Source organism: Fusarium odoratissimum, assembly GCF_000260195.1.
Source record: "Fusarium odoratissimum NRRL 54006 unplaced genomic scaffold supercont1.24, whole genome shotgun sequence".
NCBI lineage: Eukaryota > Fungi > Ascomycota > Sordariomycetes > Hypocreales > Nectriaceae > Fusarium > Fusarium odoratissimum.
In genome coordinates this window covers 154,393-176,156 of record NW_022158709.1, presented here as the reverse complement: position 1 = coordinate 176,156, position 21,764 = coordinate 154,393, and the positions used below count along the sequence as shown (strand labels likewise).

The 21,764-nt window shown below is 49.5% G+C and overlaps 8 protein-coding genes across 11 annotated transcripts; 2 read left to right on the top strand and 6 right to left on the bottom strand.

The window, feature by feature from the left end:
- Positions 1-2,550: 2,550 nt before the first annotated feature.
- FOIG_11974 (uncharacterized protein) lies at positions 2,551-4,551 on the bottom strand. Its single transcript, XM_031212675.1, has 2 exons — positions 3,746-4,551; positions 2,551-3,557 (listed from the first exon to the last, which is right to left on the bottom strand). The coding sequence occupies exons 1-2, from the start codon at positions 4,171-4,173 to the stop codon at positions 2,744-2,746; spliced, it is 1,242 nt and encodes a 413-aa protein (XP_031057553.1). The 5' UTR covers positions 4,174-4,551; the 3' UTR covers positions 2,551-2,743.
- A 710-nt stretch (positions 4,552-5,261) lies between these two features.
- Positions 5,262-8,825, bottom strand: FOIG_11973 (uncharacterized protein). The gene is made up of 6 exons (XM_031212674.1): positions 8,539-8,825; positions 8,155-8,406; positions 7,984-8,095; positions 7,628-7,875; positions 6,830-7,531; positions 5,262-6,780 (listed from the first exon to the last, which is right to left on the bottom strand). The coding sequence occupies exons 2-6, from the start codon at positions 8,353-8,355 to the stop codon at positions 5,737-5,739; spliced, it is 2,307 nt and encodes a 768-aa protein (XP_031057552.1). The 5' UTR covers positions 8,356-8,406; positions 8,539-8,825; the 3' UTR covers positions 5,262-5,736.
- Positions 8,826-9,181: 356 nt separating this feature from the next.
- FOIG_11972 (actin-like protein 2/3 complex subunit 4) lies at positions 9,182-11,335 on the bottom strand. 2 transcript variants are annotated; one of them, XM_031212672.1, is made up of 7 exons: positions 11,147-11,335; positions 10,760-11,086; positions 10,577-10,702; positions 10,482-10,526; positions 9,904-10,426; positions 9,429-9,691; positions 9,182-9,288 (listed from the first exon to the last, which is right to left on the bottom strand). In XM_031212672.1, exons 1-5 carry the CDS (start codon positions 11,147-11,149, stop codon positions 10,418-10,420), a joined length of 510 nt encoding a protein of 169 aa, XP_031057550.1. In that variant the 5' UTR covers positions 11,150-11,335; the 3' UTR covers positions 9,182-9,288; positions 9,429-9,691; positions 9,904-10,417. The 2 variants fall into 2 exon arrangements, with proteins under 2 accessions (XP_031057550.1, XP_031057551.1); XM_031212673.1 differs by lacking the exon at positions 9,429-9,691.
- Positions 11,336-11,453: 118 nt separating this feature from the next.
- FOIG_11971 (ubiquitin thiolesterase) lies at positions 11,454-13,748 on the top strand. The gene is made up of 2 exons (XM_031212671.1): positions 11,454-11,730; positions 11,805-13,748. Exons 1-2 carry the CDS (start codon positions 11,715-11,717, stop codon positions 13,478-13,480), a joined length of 1,692 nt encoding a protein of 563 aa, XP_031057549.1. The 5' UTR covers positions 11,454-11,714; the 3' UTR covers positions 13,481-13,748.
- Positions 13,749-13,835: 87 nt separating this feature from the next.
- FOIG_11970 (uncharacterized protein) lies at positions 13,836-14,185 on the bottom strand (the record flags this gene model as incomplete). The annotated part of the gene is made up of 2 exons (XM_031212670.1): positions 13,836-14,006; positions 14,057-14,185. 2 exons carry the CDS (start codon positions 14,183-14,185, stop codon positions 13,836-13,838), a joined length of 300 nt encoding a protein of 99 aa, XP_031057548.1.
- A 35-nt stretch (positions 14,186-14,220) lies between these two features.
- Positions 14,221-14,589, bottom strand: FOIG_11969 (uncharacterized protein; the record flags this gene model as incomplete). The annotated part of the gene is made up of 1 exon (XM_031212669.1): positions 14,221-14,589. The coding sequence occupies one exon, from the start codon at positions 14,587-14,589 to the stop codon at positions 14,221-14,223; it is 369 nt and encodes a 122-aa protein (XP_031057547.1).
- Positions 14,590-15,181: 592 nt separating this feature from the next.
- FOIG_11968 (2,3-bisphosphoglycerate-dependent phosphoglycerate mutase) lies at positions 15,182-17,885 on the top strand. 3 transcript variants are annotated; one of them, XM_031212667.1, is made up of 5 exons: positions 15,182-15,429; positions 15,520-15,809; positions 16,010-16,273; positions 16,352-16,570; positions 16,628-17,885. In XM_031212667.1, the coding sequence occupies exons 2-5, from the start codon at positions 15,631-15,633 to the stop codon at positions 16,704-16,706; spliced, it is 741 nt and encodes a 246-aa protein (XP_031057545.1). In that variant the 5' UTR covers positions 15,182-15,429; positions 15,520-15,630; the 3' UTR covers positions 16,707-17,885. The 3 variants fall into 3 exon arrangements, with proteins under 3 accessions (XP_031057545.1, XP_031057544.1, XP_031057546.1); XM_031212668.1 differs by having other exon boundaries at positions 15,245-15,429; positions 15,499-15,809; positions 16,628-17,873; XM_031212666.1 differs by having other exon boundaries at positions 15,182-15,809.
- FOIG_11967 (uncharacterized protein) lies at positions 17,861-20,167 on the bottom strand. The gene is made up of 4 exons (XM_031212665.1): positions 19,217-20,167; positions 18,890-19,034; positions 18,736-18,822; positions 17,861-18,630 (listed from the first exon to the last, which is right to left on the bottom strand). Exons 1-4 carry the CDS (start codon positions 19,327-19,329, stop codon positions 18,112-18,114), a joined length of 864 nt encoding a protein of 287 aa, XP_031057543.1. The 5' UTR covers positions 19,330-20,167; the 3' UTR covers positions 17,861-18,111.
- Positions 20,168-21,764: the final 1,597 nt, after the last annotated feature.

The window sequence follows — 21,764 nt, the reverse complement described above, 5'->3', positions numbered from 1 at the left end:
CCGACCGATTCCAACTCGTGTCTTCATTAAAAACGGTCGATGCAAAAATTTGAGTATGTATATCGCCCGTTGTCGAGTTATCTCAGAGTGACGATATCCGTATACCGCTCCAAAGCCTCGTTGAGCAAGCATCTCGACTACCGAGTACCGGAGGTGGCATGTTTCAGCACAGACGTGATCTTCATATAATTGTTCAATGCCGCAGAATCAGTCCAAGTTTCGTGTTCAATCCAAAAATCGAGAAAGCCTCGTGTTCTAGAAAATTCTCGTGAGTGACGTTGCGGTCCTTGTTCAGGGGCCGACGTGCGAGTTACTCCGAAAAGGGCGGGTACTGAGGTTCTCACGGACCTCAAACCACTTCGACACTGCACGCCAAACAAGAGCGAGTTCAACACCTCAGTTAGCCCATTGAATCCGAAAATTCCATTTTATCCTCAGAGAAGAAAAAACGTCAAAGTCGACTTCGCTCTATTTGTGTCCACGACCTTGCTTCTGAAGTGCTGTGCACCAAAGATCCCCTAGTTCCGGATAACACTCCCTTGCAGCGGCAGAAAGCCTATCACTCGACTATGGGGACTCGTGCATTCTTATCCTGTCGGTGATGGTTCGACTTGTCTGAGCCTTTTCAAGGTCAACATTCGCCGAAAAAATACGCATATCGCCCATGTAACCTGAAGGATCACCAAATCACGGGTTCTGGTCCGGCTTCATCCCTCCCCTGCAACTCCAGCACCACCGCAGCCAGTGGTCTCCGCAAAACGATTTATCTTGGTTAGAATTGCATCGCTTGAGCTGTTCCTATTTCCATGGAAATTGGGGCATTATTCTGAAGCCTCACTGATACGGTCAATGGTGATCAACAGAAGTGCCTCTCGATATCTCGTGAGCCAGTGGCATTCTACGCACTGAACGAATGGTGCACGCTGGTCTCTATCCCTTCGTGAAGTCTGTTACTTCTGTTTGCCGCAAGTGTTAACAAGTTTGGATTCGGTATGTCCTTGACGGTATCCTCAGTTCAGTGCCATGTACCATCTACAGTGGCGTATCACCACAGCATGTGCACATACGCAGGATCGAACCAATTCATCACCGAAGCTTACTCGCATTGCTCTCAGCTGCCCTTCGTACAACAAGCAAAGTTTTTCTGTCAAAAATTCAAGGCGCCGATCAAATTTCATGCCGTGATTTTATTGATCGAGCGACAGCCAACCCCAGCAATCCTGTGTCGTTGAGGTCAAGGTGAGCAAATGCACTTAACCAGTGCCAGGACAACCAGTCTCTACATTAAGGCCACTGTCTCTCGCTGACACAACATCGTAGAAGGCGTCTTTGAACAATGTATCGAGTGGTGTTTTCTGTGCCAGTCATTGTTATTTTGAGAGTATGCACGTTGTCTGGTGAGCAACGTGCTAGTAAGGCTGGTGCGCATATCGACACCAATGCCAACCTCGGCAGCAGAATGGTCTCTGAAGATTGCCATTTTGATGTAGAATTCGTCCCCTGCCCCATTCTCCCGTAGAAGAGCTTCACCATGGAAATACCTGCAAACATACTGCTATAAATCTGGTGATGTCCAAGTTCCATTAAAAGTGACGTGTCATCGCGGCGGGTGCAGTTACGCGGAATCAAGACCAGCCTCTCCACTAACGCAGCTCGTTCTCATTTACGCCCACTGTAGACTTGCCTTCTGGTGGTTTATTTCCATGCATCGGTGTATTTCCCTTAAATTGAACTCGCTGTCACGAATTCTGTATGTTTCTGATGCGTCAGCGATGATCCAAATGCTATAAAGGCCATGACTTCAGCAGTAGTGAGCTCGACCGGCAACTTACCTCTGTTGACAGCCAGTCCTTGATCATATTATCCCATCACTTGTCTCGGTGAAGTTTAAGTATTCCCTGATAACATAGAATCACCAAAACTGCTCTTAGAATAGCCGCGATTTACGAGACGTGATAAATCGCTGGTACATGTTGGAATTTGCATTGAGGTTGAAGCCATCAGTTGTCAACCACGTGAACTGAAAAACATCCCTTGATGAAACCCAAATGCCGACAGCCTTGTTTGACTTTTGACTTCGCTTTATCTACCTCTTCAGAAGCATCTGAAAAGCACAAAGAGAGCCGATAGTCGAGAGTTGTGTTCGTTTTCGGTATTCAATCGAACACTTCCTGGCTGAGAGGTCACTCCCTCATATCTACACCAGGAAGTTCCTCAACCGTTTTAAATGCCCATCGTTGGTTATTCATACCGCATTCGCCACAAAGACACGATGAGAATGCCTACCATCTAATTATCCTAGCATCATCACCACCTATCAACAAACGCATCAGTTTTCAAGTCCTCTGGCCTCAGAGTGTAATTGAACTTTTCACGTGCAGCTAGGGTGCCAAAATGCAATAGTCTCAAGGCCTTCGAAGATACACTAAATTAACCTAAAGTATTTTCGATACCTAGGATAGAGGTCGTCAGTGTTGCATCCCCTAGCCTGTCTTTATATCATGACTCTAGGGTACGACCACACAAGACATCACAACAAGACGCATTAGGTCCCGTGACAAAAACTAGCATCTCAATTCTCGGTCTCAGTCTATTGTAGAATTATAACATCTCTAGGCTGTGATTTTCACCTCTGGTGCGCTCCTCATAACTGAATGGGGTATTGTTTACGGTATCAAATCACACGGTTTCTTGGTATCCTTCACTCTCTCACTCGCATCTTTTTTCTTGCATACAATACTGCTCAGGCAGCCGTCTCCTTCTTCTCAACATCGGTAGCAAGAGTATCCTTCTTCTCAGACTCAGCTGGGTTGACGGACAGCTTCTCCAGGGCCTCTTCGATGGGCTTCTCTCCAGCTTGCTCCACAGCCTGCTCTGCAGTCTCGGCCTTGGCTGCCTCTACAGGAGCCGGAATTGGGGCTGGGGCAGCCTCTGCAGCAAGAGCGGGAGCAGGAGCTGCGGCGGCCACAACAGGCTCAGCAGTGAGTGTCTTCTCAGTAGCGGGAGCCGACTCGCGAGTGACGACAGTCTTCTCGGCAGTGGTAGAGTCGGCGGCAGCAGTTTGCTCGGGAGCCTCAGTAGGTGAAGGTTCAGCACTGGTCTCACCCGCCGCAGACTCACCAGCCTCAGTCAACGAGACAGACATACCCTCCTTGACACTAGCCCCTTGACCACCATACTCCTTGGGCAGAGTAGAAACAATACCCTTCAGCTCAGTGGCCAGTGTAGTGCCAGAGGTCATGGGGTGGAACTTGCGGAGGGTAGCAGGGGCAAGGAAGAGCTTCATGGCGCCAAACATCCATCCCATGATGGCGGGAACATTGACAAAGTACTTGTGCGCGAGCAGCTCAGGGTAAGCCATTGAGAAGACGGAGATGGTCTCCTTGCTGGCGGCCTTGACGGCGGGGTCCATGCGGAAGAAACTGACATTGAGGTAGTCGTGGACTTGGATCATCTGGTAAGGATCCTCGCCCCCCTCGGGAATGGGCTCAGTGACTTGGTCTAGCTTGAGCTTCTGAACACTGAGCTCCATGATGGCAGCGCGCCATTTGATAAACCTGGTGTAGAGTCAGTGAAGCTGTTTCATTTAAACAAGAAAACTTAAGACCTTAGTCCTAAGCTATATAAAGATTTGGCTGAACTATTCCAAACTTTGAGGATTATTTGATGAATTTATCAATAATCCTCCAAGTTTAGAGTAGTTTAGCCAGGTCTACTGCTCCCTGAGTTTGGGGTTGAAACTCACTCCTCTACATTGCCAAAGGTGGCCTTGTTGTCCTTGACGGCACCGTAAATGTTCCAGGTGATGATGGTCTCCTTGCCATTCTCTCCCTTGTGGACAGTGACATAGCCCAAGTCCCCAAATTTGCTCTTGTCGAACGTCTGGGTGACGAGTGCGGTAGGATTCATCTTCTTGCGCCACTCAAGGGCCTGAGTGAGCTGCTTCTCAGCTGCCACGGGGTCATCATTGTTGGCGCGGAGGAACTTTTGCAGGACGACCTTTGTTGGTACGTGATCAATGTTGGTGAGTTGAACACCCCACATCTCCTCATGAAGTGTCTTGCTGAAAATATCCTCAAGGCGAGCATTGAGCTTGGTAAGAGGCGTCTCGGGAGTTGCAGGGTTCTCTGCAGGAACGGCAGCGGGAACGGTCTTTTCTTGTTCGGCAGCCATGGTAGTGGTTGAGGCTCTAAGAAGGTGGGGGAGAGAGAGAGAAAGAGAGAGAGAGAGAGAGAGATGAGGAGATAATTCCAGTGATGGAGATCGTGGGAGATCGAAGCTTTTTGTGTTCAGCTTGTCCTTCCTTGTTGACTTGACGAGTCTTGTCTGACGCGGCTCCTGAATTGGATTGTTTTGATGCACCTGCCGAGCGAGACGGGAGTACAATAATAAAAGACAAACAAACACACACGGGGAAGTGAAACTCGTTTCGACAAATCCAATTCGACTGATGTTGTTTGTCCGTTCAAGAAGGGAGCACGGATTATCAGGTGAATGGAAGACCTTAGGTATCTATTATTAAGGGAGACAGCTTGACGGCCGCTCCTACCTTAGTGTCCGTGGGCCAAGGGGCGGGAAACGCCCTGTCGTCTCGGCAAGTGGAGATGCCCTGAAAGCCGTTTACATTGGATACACTTGGATGAATGTTCCTTCTCATTGGCTGACCGCTAAGAAATAAACTTAGGCACGTGGAGTCTGGTGATTTTCTAGGGGCTTCTCCCTATAATTCCAGCATTAACTTAGGACCTTTATCCTAGGCAAGTGACGAAACTACTTGGGTAAATTTAGGTAGTGTAGACTTGGAAGGCCATTAGTTGAGTTACCTAGTTGCTTTTATCACTTAGGATAGGTCCCAAGCTGTCTTGCGTCCGGGCAGAGGGGCATATTCAACGCCTGGACCTGAATAAACATGCAGCTTTTCAGGGCTGCATTAATCAATCGATCCATTCTCAAATCTTATGCACACACCCTGCTTAAGCCCATAAACGGGCAGAGTAGGTAGATTCAAAACATGATATGTGACAAAATGTAACGGTCGATAAGCCGTTTCGGAAGTAAATCCCGGATAACAAGGCAAATTATCTTTCCAAGAGGAGCTGCAAAAGGTGAAACAGTCGGGGCATAATACGGAGTACTACGGACACAACATTGCTATGGATATACTCCCTACACTGTACAATCAATACGAACCATCAACCTAGTCAACATCATAGCACGGCATCAGAGACACCACAATTTACCAAAACGGCATTTTGGGGGGGGGGGGGATTTTATATTATTTTTTATACAGCCACTAACGTTAGAATCTAGAGTGACCCAAGAGCACAGGCAATATCCCTCAAACTCCTTAAACTCCGAACCATGTTAGCGTCCTCTGAAAAACCCTGAGCTGGCATCCATCCTCGCTCCCGAATTAAATCCTGCCTATTAGTGCGCCACGAGTTTTCTTCCTCCAGTCTTTATGGTCCTCTAGCCTTGGCCCCGAGTAATTCAACCAAACGCTGAGTAGCAAATATTGCCGAAGAAGTGGCTAGGGAGTCTTGGGTGTGGAAAAAGATGGCCAAAGATCACTGGTGACATAGCCCAGTGGGATGCTGACATGCAAGGTGTAGTGCGAAAATGAAATCTAAAAGAAGCGAAATGAGTAGCCTCATAGGGCCGTCTCAAAAGAGCAAATCAAGTTGGTATCAACAGGGCACCGAAGCAGGAGCAAGAACGGTGCCGTTGGTCGTTTGTTTAGTTGTAGCTGAGAGCCCGGCCAAGGATTCGCTCGATAGCTGAAAGCTCGAGGTAGGCACACTGTCCCAGAGTCATTTGATCAAACTGAGGACCCTGGATGTAGTTGACCTCATTGAAAAAATAACCCCAGTACTCATCAGTCTCCTTGAGTGTTTCCTGAATGACAGTACGCTCATGGATAGGGCGGATCAGGACATCATGAGTGCTCTGCTCACGGATTAGGCGAATGTACCACTCAGCAAGGTCGAGAGGAGCGTCGGGCTTTCGCGTGATGGCGTATTGGTGAACCCAGCAGTTGGCGTTGGCCGGCTGGTGGTGACGGCGCTGCTGCTCCATAGGGATCATCTGAACCATGAAGGCAATGTTATCCTTCTGAAGGGCGGTAAAGCCATGACACTGCATCGCAGTCTGAACAACTCGCTGAAAAAGCTGGGAGGTGAGGTTAACAGGATCATCCTGCTGCGAAACTGATCTGCTGAGCAGACGAAGGAGCTTGATAGTCGCCTTGTACACCGCACCACGCTGAGAAATGGTGATGTGGTCAGCAGCATACCAGGGGAACTTGCGGAGAGTGCTGATGAGGCACTCGTAAGGGCGCTGGGGGCACTCCTTCGAAAACGGAGATCGATGAGGGACCTCAACATGCTTGACGAGCATGACCATCTCTTCAGGAGAGATGAATCCTTTGAAGTTCTCCCAAGGCTCTTGATGGTTGTTGGGAAGTACCTTAGGAGTTGCGCCATCCCAAAACACGCCGTGAGCAAGAGGGAAGAGATCCTGCATAAGAGCAGACTGGCTCGACAGCTCAACCTCAATGGAGCGTTCTCCAAGACGACTCACACGGCCAGCCTGAGCGTGTTGGTGGTGCTTCTCAGCACAACGCATTGCATCCTCCATGGTGACGAATTCCACGAAGGCGTCCATAGTTTTGGACGTCGCCCTGTCCATGATTATGTGGATGGGCTCTTCCGCGTCGGGCAACATGCGGCTATTGCGACCGATAAATGCCACAATCTCGGCGCGCTTGGTTGAGAAGGGTATCTATCGAGATCAGAAAGCGAAATGAAGCAGATGCAGAACAGGTACTCACGTTCTTAAGACGAACAGCGCCGGCAACAGAGGCTTTGGCAGAGCCAGGACCGCTTGTAAAAGGAAAGAACTCAGGTTTCATCGCAGTCTCAAGGGTGGGAAGGCCTGAAGGAGTATCTACCAATTTGGATAGCTCAGGTGACATGTTGCTGGTGAAGTGTCCGGCCATAGGGGCCGCAAGCATGGCCTGCTGTGCAGCGGGCGGGGGCAGATTCGGGAATGGAATCAACGCAGTAGGCTCAGCACGTTCAGGACTACCAAAAGGGTCCTGGGCGGCGGATTCATGTGTCATAGGGATAGCCTGCAAACCCAAGTCGAATCGAGGAGGAGGCAAGCTGTTGACACCATGGACGGATGATCGTGGTGCGTAATTTCGCGGCTCTGTCAGATGCTGGTTAGGTCCCGAGTTGGGGGTAGACTGCGAAGCACTCATGCGATGTCCGTTGTAGTGATGCGGAGTGTGACTGGGGCTCGCAAGAGAAAGACCCGAATTGTAGGAAACACTCTGAGGCAAGCTGGGGTTGTAAGCGTTGGTCTGGGAGACCCCAATAGGCGTGTAGAACTGCTGGCCACCAGTAGCAGGGCGGGAGCGAGCAGAATGTTGACTGCGCGGCTGAGATGCCGATGAGCAGCCATGGGGAGGAGACATGAAGCTAGTCTGTCCTCCGCTGCCAGAGTTGCCGCTATGGGTATGCTGAGTAGCCTAGGGTTGCAAAGGTTAGGATGGGTCTTGAAGTAGATTTGCCATAAGACTTTATGTATCTCAACATAACATCAAACAGGACAAGCTAAGACTTACAAGAAACTGTGTGCCATGAGGAAGACGATTGCCAATCCCTGAACCACCAGGATCTCCAGGGTTGCTGTTTGCATGGTGATTACCTCGAGAAGCCTGGTTTGTTGTAGCAGCATTCGCCGATCCATTTACAATAACATGCTCGGGGCTATTGTTGGACGAAGGGGTAGCACCACTAGCCATGATGTGGGAAATATGCCCAGATGTTGAAAGAGCAGCATTGTTGACCATGCCATCGATTGTACCGTTGACTGTCTCAGCGGCCATGTTCATGCCATTGCCTTGGATGTGGCCTCCCATCTAAGGGGCCATAGCGTCAAGGGCGTATGGCATGGCTGGGTAGATTGCATGAGCAACACCGTCCGAGGGGCTGTTGGGCGGTGCCGTGGGAGGTCCAGAAGAGCCAGCGTACTGTGCAGGAAGCGCCGTTACCATGTTCATGCCAGGCTGAGCACCAGCATATCCGCTAGCCTGCCCCAGAGTTAGTAGGTGGTTGAGAGACCATATCAGTAGCAGTCTCTGGCACTTACCTGAAGGGCATTGTGAAGAGCCTGTTGGGCTGATGGGACCCAAGAATTCGCGTTGGAAACTACATGTGAAGCAGCCTCGGGTTGGTGTCCGCCGTTAGAACACTGGGGGCGGCGAGGCTGGGGACAGAAGGACGGTGCATTGAACGGAGGGTTGGAAGCTGGCGGGCCACAGCGTTGGGCCGCGGAGTCTCCTTGAGCCATCGGGAGCACAGAACGATCTGGTTAGCCCAGAGGTGATCGGAGTTGGTCTGACTTGAAGGAGTTGTCAGTCACGAAATCAACGGCATTGACCAAAATACTACTCAACAGATAGGCACTAAACTGCAATACTCTAGAGATCCCTTGTTGTTCGAGTTATTGGGTAGAAGTGCAGGAGAAACTTACCAGTCGAAACTTTGTGCCAATGTATTTCCGGTACGGCAAGGGACAATTTGGGAAAGACAGCTGTGTTTCTGAATTGAGTGCCTACAGTAAGTCGCTTGACTTTGAGACAAGTTGAAGATCAAAGAAGTTGGTAGAAGCTTAGGCACCCGAAGTCGTTGGTAAATGAAAGAGAAAAGAGAAAGAGATCAGGCGAGTGTTGAGAAATTTAATGGTAGAACAATGAGGTCACGCGTGATTATAGAAACTCTTCTTGAAGTTCACTGTTAGTGTATGATCCCAAGAATGAGGTGCAGGTACAAGTTTAGTTAAAGAATGAAGAGGGAGAGTTTGCAAGCGCTTCAGACGATGATGGTGCGCAGAGAGCGCACGTGATCTTTTGAGCTTCCTAAACCCCAAGCCTTATTGTTTGAAAGGCATGTCAGAGTCGGCCGTGAGGTAAATGCAGGCAAAAGTTGGTGAGAAGAACGGGGCGACGTTGTTTGCAGGTGCTTATATTGCCGGCAGCTTTCAAGGAAGACAAGTGAGAAAGGACGTACGGATTGGCAACACACCGCTGATGATGGAGACAATGTGAAGTTAGAGAGGTTACTGAAAGAGGAACCTGGGCGCAATCGGAGAACTGCGTTCAAGACTCGCGCGTAACTTTTCGGGTTTGGGGCTCGCGGTTTTGGGTCTCGGGTATGGAGGGCGTAAGGGCGTAGGCAAGAAAACAAGGAAATGTCTTCAAAGTATCTGAAGGCTAGCACTGGTCTTTCTAGATGGTCAGCGTTGTCGAGTGAAAGTGTTGAGCGAGAAGTCAGTATTTCAAGGATGAAGGTCGATGGTTGAAGGTTGAAGATGGATGAATAAAAAGGCTTCCTGCCTCACGAAGTAAGGGAAAGCATACCAACCTTGGTCAAGCTATCTTGAAAGATTTCAATATGATCTGAGTTGATAGAGCGGAACGACCCAAATTATCAAGGTTGAAGAGTGGTCAGGGTTGGAGGATGAAAGGGAAGAAACAATGCCAACTGCAAAAGGCAAAAGGCAGAAAGAGAAAGCAGAAGAATCTCAGTGACTGATTTAAAGAGATAAAGGTGCAGGCTTGACTGATTAGCGTTGTCAAGCCTGAAATAGTGCAATAGGCACTTGTTGTTGAATTGTTGTTGAGGGTCTAGCGAAAGTTGCTTAGCAACAAAGCAGCAATAGCGTTAAGCAATTGACTTCAAGAAAAAGAAGGTATGTGCAGAATTGCTTTAGCTTGACGTGCTGGGCAGTTGTATAAAGCACTAGAAGAGAAGAGGCTAAAAGCAGAGTACAATAGAAAGGGGTATTGAGGACAGTTCCTTGCAAGTGATTGACAGTGATTGACAGTGATTCACTTACTATTGTGAGAATTGAATTCAGCAGTGGCCAGTAACTGATAGAACAAGGATAATGGTAACAATAATGCTTATGAAAAATGATAGTTGATGAATTATGAAGGATGAGATAATGGTAGTTGGTTCAAGAACGTGTTGATGTCTTACGTAAAGACCCATTGATCCCATGAGGCAATCACGACCATGCCTCCTTCCTCAACTGGTAGTGTTCTCACTAAAGAACTTTACGTACTAATTCCGGCATAAAACCATGGCCTCTATCCCAAGAATGATGTTGTCAGATGCAATAAAGGCTTCGTTTCCAGAAAGATACGCATTTCAACTCGGTAAGGTCGGCAAGGTTTATGTCTAATGTCGTTCTCTTGAACCTCCTTCCTCACCACAGCATGAGGCTCACCTATCAGAGCCTCAGCAGTTCAATGCCATCATGAATGGTTAATACCCTTTGCCTGGTCACAGAAACATTGCGACAACCGACACTCCCAAGCAAACTCCGAGCCTCAAACCAGCTGAGGGGTTTAGTCAAACTGCTAAGGTCAGTAATCTCATAGGATGTGGCAATGGTGATTGGATCATTCTTACCGGTGTAAGGAAAGACTCGGCCACGAATCGTGCTCGAGCGTTCAACTGTGACAAGTTAGCATGGAGTTGCTTAAGATTACAGCCCAACTACTCACAAATAGCTTCATCTCAGAGATCTCCTTGTCGACCTCTTCCATAAACTGAATAATAAAGTCGACAAGCTTGTGCTTCAGCATTTCCTCGGTGTGGAAGTTTGTTATCAGGAAAGAAATGTCATAACCCTACAACGACGTCAGTCAGGGGTAACTCAATTGAGTATCGCATGACCAGTAACCGACCTTGATAGGTTTCCTCCGCAGAATGAAGAAGGACTCCGCACGTTGCGTCAAGAATCTTGTAAACTTGTGGACCAGGATATGCTCAATCTCATCGGCCTGCTTGATCTTGATGCTGATACGGACGGAGTTGATGCTGGGCTCAATCAAGACACGCTCGTTCTCGTTGCGCGCAATGGTCAAGGGCTGCAGCAGGACCTCGGGAGACGTCTGGGCCTCAATCTCTGGAACATTGTGTCGCTCGGCGGTCTGGGAAGCAAAGTTGGAGAGTGTGAGCGCGGCGGTCAAGCTGCTGCGTACGCATTGCAGGTAGGGTCGGAGGGATTGAGACTAAGCGGGTTATAGCTGTCAGCTTGCGGTCTGGATCGTGAGATATCATTTGGGATGTACCATGGCAGCAAATACGTCCTCAGACGTCCTCAATTAACTAGAAATAGCACGAATGTAGATGTCGACGGTGAACACGGAGCTCGGCGGGGTCGGTCGACGTTGACGTTGGAGGTTGGAGCTTCGTCGAGGTGAGGCGCAGTTGTTAGTGAGGCGTCGCCAGGCCTGACGTCTCCTGTGTCTGTAGGTGGGGCGATGATGGGGGAAACTTGGGGAGGTTCACGTGTGAAGCTTGAGCCTCAAGAGCTGTCTGTGGCTTAATAACATCACAGCCACAGCTCTACTCTCTGGTTGCCCCGCGGAAGCTACACCGCTTTCCCCACTAACATTTCGCCTTCGTCCAGGTACCACTTGGTGACGCACCTCTAGCATCTTCCACGCCTTGCAAACGTCGACCTCGAGCCAAGGGACACTGACTCAGGACGTTTTCTTTTTCTTCTGCTATTGTATTGTTCTTTTAGATCCTTCTTTTGCAGAAAACCCGAATAGACGGCATCCAGTGCCTGGACAGACTCGAACTCGTCTTACCGCACCCCTCCTTCCAACGCTTAAGCTCTGATAGACCGAAACCATGTCATCCATATCAGGTCAGTAATGACTCCATGCCCGTGTTTTCATGTTCTCTAGCCCAATTGTACAAACACGTACTGACCGATCACAGTCGTAGTGAAACACCAAGGCAAGAAACACGATGTCGAAATCGACCCCAGCTCTACTGGCGAGGACTTCAAACTCCAAATGTTCAGCTTGACCAACGTCGAACCCGAACGCCAAAAGATTTTGATCAAGGGTGGTCAACTCAAAGATGATGCCGATATGAGTAAACTCGGCTTGAAGAACGGTCAGGTCATTATGATGATGGGTACCCCAAGCGCCGGTGGCGACGCCCTCGTCCGACCCAAGGAAGCGATCAAGTTTGTGGAGGATATGACAGAGGCTGAACAGGCTCAACAAGTCGGTGCGACACCTGCTGGTCTGATCAACCTGGGAAATACATGTTATCTCAACTCAACCCTCCAGACTCTGCGTCTGATCCCAGAGCTTCAGGAGGCGCTCAACACGTACCAACCCGATGGCAACGCCAGCAGCTTTATGATGACGGGCACGAACATGGACTTGGCATCTCAACTCTCAAACTTGTACAAGAAAATGGGTGAAACACAGGACTCCTTCCCTCCCATGAACTTCTTGAACGCTCTGCGAGTGGTATTCCCCCAGTTTGCGGAAAAGTCCAAGACAGGACAAGGTTTTGCTCAGCAGGATGCAGAGGAGGCTTGGTCCCAAATCGTGCAGCAACTTAACCAGAAGCTCCGCATCAAGAGCGAAAACACCCCTGAGACCTCCTTCGTGGAGAAGTACATGTCTGGCGAGTTCACTTCGGTAATGGAGTGTGATGAGGAAGAGGCGCGCAATGCTGGCGAGCAGCCCATCATTAACAAGGAGAGCTTCGCCAAACTCAACTGCCACATCGACAGCTCAACAAATCATCTGCGAGATGGCATTGCCGCCGCGCTAAAGGAGAAGCTTGAGAAGCAGTCGGAAGTTCTGGGTCGCGATGCTGTCTACACCAAGACTTCCAAGATCTCTCGTGCTCCCAAGTACCTGACAGTGCACTTTGTGCGCTTTTTCTGGAAGCGAGAGACTCAGAAGAAGGCCAAGATCATGCGAAAGGTGACTTTCCCCATGGAGCTTGATATTGTTGAGTTCTGCTCCGACGAATTGAAGAAGGCTCTTATTCCCGTGCGTGACAAGGTTCGCGAGATTCGTAAGGATGAAGAGGATATCGAGCGGGCCCGTAAGCGACGTAAGAAGACTCACGATCAGGACGTCGGCGATATCCCAGGCGGCGCCGGTCTTCCCACCGAAAAGGAGAAGAAAGAGACCGAGAAGAAAGAAGGCAAGTCAGCAGATGGCGACGTTGTCATGGGCGAGGAGGGCGAGACATACAAGACAGACGCCGACATCGAGGCTGAGAGAAACGCTTCCATTCTTGAGGCCAAGAAGGAGCTCAACGCTCTCATCAACCCCGAGCTGCGAAACGATGATGGTGCCAATCAGTCTGGTCTGTACGAGCTCCGAGGTGTCGTGACACATCAAGGTGCCAGCGCCGACAGCGGCCACTACACCTCATATGTCAAGAAGGCTGCACCCGTTGACCCCAAGACTGGCAAGAAGGGTGAGGAGGACGGCAAGTGGTGGTGGTTCAACGACCACCAGGTTTCAGAGGTTGAAGCTGAGAAGATTGCGACTCTCGCCGGTGGTGGTGAGTCTCACTCTGCTCTCATTCTCCTGTACCGAGCCATTCCTCTGCCCACTGCCGAGGGTGTCCTGGAGTAAAAAGAGCAACTAGGACGAACTTTACTAGAAGTATATGGCCACCTGGGAATCGTGCTAGATGATTTGATGAATAAAACCGGACAGGAGCATGGCAAGGCAGGGCAGTCAGGCGTAGGGAGAAGGCATGGCATGAACTCAATCAATAAAACGTTAATTACACAACCATGTGACTCGGTGGAAGCTTCGAATCTATTGTTCTCTCAAGCTTCGTTCTATAATATATGTTTAACAGATAACCGTGTCCAGTATACCGCTTTTTAACCATCCATAAACGCCTATGCTTCGTTTCCAATAAGATGCCCATAGAGTTACAACACAATAATACAACCGCACCAATCCTATGATCTTGCCACGGTCATGGGCTTTCCTTGTCTCTTGCCTTCTCAGCCTCGCGTTCCTTGACACGGACTTCGAAGTCATCCATTTTCCTTTGGAGAACAGCCTTCTGTGATACCAAAGTTTTTCGTTGGGATAGGAGAGCAGCTATTTGCTCGTTGGGGGATGTCGCCCGAAACTCTTGAATTGCCTGTCTCAGTAATTAGTCATGTCCTTTGTGATTTGTTCTGTTTACCATACCTCTTTCTTCTCGTTGTCTGTCTTTAGTTGTGCGCCCGTGATGGTGCCGGCAAAAATGCATGCTGCAAAGGCAACAGCCCAAACACCGCGCTTGAACTTTTCTTGTCTTGTCCACTGATGCACCGCCATCGTATGAATTACTATTGTCCGGTAGGTCGTATGTATCACCAGTATCCCTTCCAGATCTCTTCTGAAAGCTTACTGCGCTGTCGACGTGACAGCTTGTGAGCGGTAAAATATGAACCTGATGTCGAGGAGGACGAATTCGTGGAGCTTAGGGTCGGTCGTGATGGATTGGACGGTAGTGGAGACAAATTTTTTGATCTGGAATCAAGGAATTGAAGCTCAATCGGAGGAGTCGGCGGCGTCGGATCTTCAATAGAGTCGGAGGCGGATCGCCGGGTCACGATCACGGCGGAGGAAGAATTATCGGCGTCACGGAGCTTAGGCGCCGAGTGGATCTGTTGCGGTAGCGGTGGCCTTACTAAGCAGGCTGCAACCAAGAGTATAGTTGTAGTGGGGATGAGGGGCATCGTGGGGGAATGAGGTATCGTTGATGTCACGGCTTAGGGAGGTTAAGGTCAGAGGAGTCAGTAAAATATTGGTAAGAATTGGTAAGATTATAAAGATTTGACTTGACATTCATTGTAGGTTTAGAAGGTGAAGAATTGGGTTCCAAGGAGACGAACAAAGAAGGTCAGAGGTCAAAGAATTGGAAGGTTTTCTCATGTTCGTACAGAAGGAACGGCAATGGATCATTGACTGAGCTTATCGAGACTCGCGAATCACATTTTTGGAGTATTTGCACCTGACAAGAATAAGATTCACGACTTTTTATTATCTACTTAGCTCTTAGGTACCTTAGTTGGTTAACTTGCTATCGTGTTATCGTGAGGATGAAGAGTTTCACTTATTGTTTCGACCATTATCTCACCTTCAACCGTTACAGCGTAATACTTCAAGCAGGGACGCGTAATTAAACCACTGCGATTAAGCAAGCGACAAAAGCGGCCGCCTGATAATACTTATGGCATCTATCCTGCAAGAAGGACCCTGAGAGGCTACCCTGTCGGTTCTTTCCAAAGATGGGCGAATATTTACGTGGGAAGAACGTCAATGGAAGACGCGGAAGGTGCCCCTCCCCATGGTACCTGACTGATGAGACAGCGGGGTTTGTCACCCAAACGTAATCCATCCACTTCATCCTCAACACCAAAATCAAGGTTGGAGATAATCCATTCGCCATCTTTTCTCCTCCTTTTCTAGAGATTTGTTTTCGTTTTTATTTTCTTGCCTAGACAAACTCTTTTCGTATGAAATAGAATACCCGCTGCTTCCATTTCATCCGCAATACCTCTCAAACTTTTGACGTGGTTCGTTTGACCCCGCCATCACCAGGCCACAGTCACCTCAGATCATATTCTTTCTGACCACTCGAGAAGCTTGGCTGATACCTGATACAGAAGTTTTTCAGAGTCTCACGGGCTTGATATAGTCTGGACACTGGGCACTGATAGTGGCTTAAATTCAAGTGAATTCCCAGAATTTGCCATCAGGTTTCAAACATTCCAAACATGTCGACTCCGCGTGTCTTTCTTATTCGCCACGGCGAGACAGAATGGTCACTTGATGGTCGTCATACTGGCTTGACTGATATCCCACTCACTCCCAATGGCGAGAAGCGTGTTAGAGCTACAGGAAAGGCTCTTGTTGGGCCGGATCGTCTCATCGCCCCCAAGAAGATTGCTCACATGTAAGTCTCCTTCGACTGACGATGATTCCCAAACAATCAGTATAAGAGTACTCCTAGGCTCCTAGGAGGGCCTCACGTAGAACGACTATTGCGCTGAAGTCTTCCAAGAAGAGCCAGCGAATTCGGAATTACACCACGTCGCATTATCACCAACCAACGTTGATTTTATTTGATCTAGAGTGAACTAATACGCGGCCCAGTTACGTTTCACCACGAAAACGCGCCCAGCGTACATTTGAACTTCTCAATCTCGGGCTGAAACGCCCTCTTCCTTGGACACCTCACGGCGCTCCTGATGGTACTGGCCTTCAATGTGAAGCCGAGGTGGAGGTCACGGACTACATCCGGGAATGGGACTACGGTGACTACGAAGGAATCACAACACCTGAGATTCGTAAGATCAGAGCGGAACAAGGGATCAAAGGGTCTTGGGACATCTGGAAGGATGGATGTCCTGGCGGGGAGTGAGTATTTGTCTAAACTTGTCTACCCTATATCTGATTATCAACATCCAATGGTCGTTCCGTCTAACACTCTCACAGGGCTCCCCACGATGTAACCAGAAGACTTGACCAATTGATAGAGGAGATTCGTGAGAGATATCACAAGCCAGCCATGGACAAAGGAAGCGATCAATGTGGCGACGTGTTACTTGTTGCCCATGGGCACATCTTGCGTGCCTTTGCTATGAGATGGGCTGGCTACGCTTTAAGAGAAGGACCTACTTTCTTATTGGAGGCAGGTGGTGTTGGAACACTCAGGTCAGTCGAGGGAGCTTATTTCTTCTTCATGTGCCCAAGTTACTGACAATATACAAGCTACGAGCATCATAGAATCGAAGAGCCGGCCCTTCTCCTCGGTGGCGCTTTTGTCGTTGAACTTGACGGACAAGATTAGCCGCTTTTCAAGACCAAAATCTTTTAGGCATTGGCGCCCAGATGGTTTCTTAGAGCATAGAATTGATTGTTTAATGAACATGTCCTCGGATCGCACCAACAGCTGAGCCAAGTCCCCCCTAGTCCAGAGATGGTAACTCATAATCTCCCGACGATCAGACCCCAATGATATTGCATCATTCGGTCACGACACGACCAACAGAAGTTTCAATAATCGAAGCTGACCTCGCACAGACAACAGCACGGCTAATGTCATCGATACGTATCTCGTGCACTTGAGCTGGCGCATTCGACGGAAATGACCAGACCTCCGTTCGGTGGCACCAGCGTCAACAATCAATGTGTGTTTCACACTTATTTACCAAGAGTCGCCCAAATACCTCTCAAAAACAAAGGGCGTGTCCAAAAGTACTTCAAAAGGGCAAAGCCTTGTCGCACGACTTGGGAGACCCCTGCTATGGGCGTTCTGGAAGCGCGGATGAGGCTGAAGGGGCGAATCTCACATGATATCCCTTTCCCGCCTACCAGACACGGGATCGCGCCGCCCCGGACAAGCCATTTCCCTCCCTTCTCTTCTTTTCTTCTACAGACGGCATTTCTAATTTCCAATAGCCTACTCTGAACTTCGACTCCATCGACTAATGTGCCAAGAATGATTCACTTCATCCCTTGACATCGAAAGTGGCTGGGCTGGTGCCGGAAGAATGCATCCGCACACCATAACTTACGGCTCCCCCTCTGGACAAGGTTTTCTTTGACCACAAGGGCGGGACGGGACGGTCCAGCTGAGTATAAGGGTGTGAGGGAAGGCTTGAAGGGAGAGGTTTCGTCGGATATGGGGTCTGTTGCCAGGGCAAAGGGCTGACTTACTCACGCCGGACTAGTAGTAGCCTCCGGTCGCGAACGGCTGTTTTACCAAAGCATGACCGGACTGTTGGATCGGATGGGCTGTTTCTGGGCTGTAATTGGGCTTGTGATGTGGATTGAGTCTCGATATTCATTCCAGTGTCTGGTGACTGATGTAACGTTAGTTGGAGTACTGGGAGAGCTGGGTACCCTGGACAGTCAAGCTTTGACTACGACAGCTGTAGATGGTTTCAGATTACCAATTTTGCTAGGAACTACAATTGATCACGTATGAGACACCTCGTCGGAGGGATATTGTGCAATTATAGGTGTCAGTATGACATGATATCTATGCAGCTAAGTGATGATACTCAACAAGACATTCAGTGTCAGCCTTGGGAAGCCGAGTATCAGAATGACGGCCATCGGCAGCTTGCATAGTGTGAACTATTAGCACCGTATAAGATTGCTCTGGTACATATTTGAGGGTCATGTTCTTGCTTCTAATACTTGGTGGTCTATTGTTAAGGGTCGACGAGACAGTGCTCGTAGACACTCTTTTATGGCTTGGACGCTCTGGCAATAAATATCCTCTTAGTCGTAGTTGAGCCCTTTTTCTTCTCATGGCCATGAACATGTTCCCCACTGCCGCTGTGATTGTCCTCGTTGTGCTCGTGATTATGACCATGACCATGACCGTGTTCGTGGCCATGATCGTGGCTGTGACAATCCTTGAATGTGATAGGTTCCGGGAGCTCTTGGTAAGCAAAGTCTGTAAGTCCAGCATCCTCAAACATCTTCTTGATCTCGTCCTCGGTAAACCCATGATGTGTGATACCACGCAGAGCGGCATCCTTGGGGTCTATCTTGTGGGCAACAAAGTCAATGATGAAGAGGACACCGCCTGGGTTGAGGCGCTCGGCCAATTGCTTGGATGCTAGATCGGGCTTGTCGAAGTGGTGGAATCCGAGCCCCACGCCTGCAACGTCGAATCCGAAGAACTTGCTATCAGCAAAGGCTGTAGGGGAGGGGTCCTTAGGATCAGCCAGATTGCCTTGATAGGCTTGGCGGGAAGAGCCCTGTACGCTGTTAGGATATTCAAGTCTGTTTGAAGGGGTTGAAGGGCTCGAATGCGTGGTAACAGAGTTCCATGCTCATGTGATGGACTGGTGGCCAGTACTAACCTGGCTTTGAGCCTGGGCGTTGTATACCCCAACCATTTCCTCCGACAAGTCAATGCCTATAGCCTCACTCGTATGCTGTGCTAAGACCTGTAACTCACTGTCAGTCCAAGTCAACGTCTCGGAGCTCATCTCTCCTAGGAGGGGAAACTCGTACCCTCGAAAGCATGCCGGTGCCACAAGCGTAGTCTAGCAACCTGGCATCTTGCTTGACGCTAATGAATGGAATCCTCTCTTGGATGCCACGCTCTAGCTGCACGATCGCATCCGCATTGCGCTGGTCATATTCGGTGGCGATCTTGCTATAATTGTACTACATTAGCGATGGACTTGGATGAGCTGTGTAGCACTGCATCGCATGCCGCAGTGTGCTCTGCTAACTTAGAGCATAAGAAAAGACGACCAGTAAGCAAACCGCACACGCTCAAACGGTTTGGCGACGATTATCCAGTGCAGAAAACAAACGCTCATTCATTATACGCACCCAAAATAAGCCTGGTTTTCGGACACGACGTCGGTCATGGTTGCAATGTCGGGATCAGTGCTAGGTGAAACAGTGACCAAGTTGTACAGGAGGATGAGCAAGTATGGTCGCATAAGACAAAAGGTGCTTGTCGAGAGCCTGAATGTGGTTTCGCAGAGAGTCGAATGCGGTTGATGCGGTGTAAGACAAGCCTCTGTCGACTGCTCAGTTTGGCTGTCTTATACAAGCTGCAGCGGGGACTTTTCGGGCAGTTAATTTCGTGTCGCAGACATATGTTCGCAGAGTTTTGACGATATCTCCGCCATCCATTGTCAAGTCGCCGACCAGAAAGAAAGACCCCGCACTTGATTAAGGGCTGTTCTGATACTGGTAATGCAGTTTTGCTCTATGACGAGTAAACAGCGCAGCAAGATTTCCCGCCCGTTAGTTAGAGGCCTGGAGCCAAGCTTGATCCATTGATAGCACTACACCGCAACAAACGGCGCGGTGCAACTTGCACCTGGTGGTCGATGAAACATGTTCCTCAACTTGTCTGGGTTCGAGTGATACAGCAGCCATTCAATGATCCGCTCATTGTAGAACACTGCAGATACCTTGACAACAAACGTGGCCGTCCTGGACAGGTCGTGCTTGACGATTTGACTGGGTACGTGCAGTAGAGAACATTTGACTCCTTCAAACCAGGATCGAATTGCGGGTGATCCGTGATCCTGCGGCTGCACGAGCGCACCGGTCCGCCAACCGCGAGGGGTGCACTGATGGTACAATAAGGCATAGCACGTATCCAAAAGTACATGACAGTCAGTGATCACAGTCGTGGTCGTATTGCAACCAAGAAATAATCATGTAAACGGTCGACTGCAGGCATTCCCCATCCCACATCCCATTCCTGATGCTCCATCTGTGTACAAAACAAGGTCCCAGGTGTCACGGTGTCAAGGGCCATGCAGCCGTCTAACCAGCAAAGTGGTACGAGATGGCATCCCGCCTTGTGAGCCCTGGATATGCACAAAGCCCAAAGAGAAGAAAGGGCGGGGTTTCACATCGCCCAACGCTGATCGCTGGGCCTGCAAGGGATGATACAATCCCGCAGAAGCTCCTTTATTTTGAAGCGGTAAGAACGATGCATCTCGAGTGCTGCAGTAGATAGGTCATTCCAGGAAAGGCGATGTGCATCTACCTACCGTCTCAGGTCTGTTTGCCTGCCCCTGGCCGGCAGTTCTTTTGTTGACCACTCTGGCCCTTCTATCACTATTTGGATGTCTTACGAGGGTGCTGATAATAATTCCGCCAAAGTAGTTTCGCCCGCCCGACTGGGATACGAGCCCGGCACAATGCAAACGAATGAAAACAATGATCTCTGCAGATAAAAAGGAATGTTAGTGTCGGACGCATGCATACGGAGTATTGTATTCAGATCGACCACCTCACCGCTTAACTGCCATGGCAAAATACATTCTTTCTGGTACCGGGGGGTTGCCAGCTTCACCAAAGTCTTGCTCCGTGTACCGGCATTCACGGCGCCTGGAGATTCGGCAGAAGGTCTTCCGTGACGGCGTTCAAGACCAGTCCTTGTCCGCTCTTTTGCTGGTCGCCTGAATCACTGGAGACCGGCATCGAACATTGTTTGGACCCGCTCAACGGAGACACAATCGCGGTTGGGCTGGCTGAACCTGCAATGGACGAGAAATCGCTGGACCAAGACCGAGACAATTGGCACCACAACAAATGCAAGGTGTATTGCAATTCATCATCAAATTGAAGCAGAGCAAAGAATGAACCAGGGGCGTGTTTTCTCGCAGGGGCCCCATCCCGTCTCATCATAAAATGGCACTCCAGGCCAGATCAACGCGCATTCTTCAGCCTGCAGGTCGCCGTGCATGCAGGCGAGGTCTCGTGGTGCGATAGTACCTGGACAAAGAACACCTCTTGCTTGCTTCGTAGTTCTGTAGGTATCTTAAGGCCAGTGTCACGTCACACATGTACGTGCAAACGAGGCACCAAACGCTCCATAACATATTTCTTCAAGTCCCTCCTATTTAAGGAATTGATGTGTGGACACGGCGATAATTGGCTTGCTCCTTTGCCGAAGAGGGGAATGAAGCGGAAGTGACAAGGGGCTGACTGACGGCGGCTTCTTTTCCAATATTGGCAAAGAAATCGGCTTCTGCGCCCCTGTTCAAAATTCGCACTGTAATTGTGTACCCGGGTCTTGAGGGCGCAGGATGACATGCAGCCCCGGGATGGCGCGAAGTGTCCAGCGACCGTGCCGCGCCGTGAAATTGCGACGTGGCAGGCTTTGATGGATGGATGCAACTGTAGCTGCAGTCGTCAACCCTTGTTCTCGTTGTTTTTTTCCTCCCTCCCCTCTAGGCCCAGAATTCCTTCTGCATGCAGTGTTGTATTTTTATTTTTGTTGGTAGTCTGGAGAGCCAGATATTTGGGTCGCTGCCACGCCATAAGGGAAAAAATGACTGCTCGACTTTTCTTGACACCCCCCTGGGCTGACCACCCCTCCATTATCACATTGCAAATCGACAAGCAAATC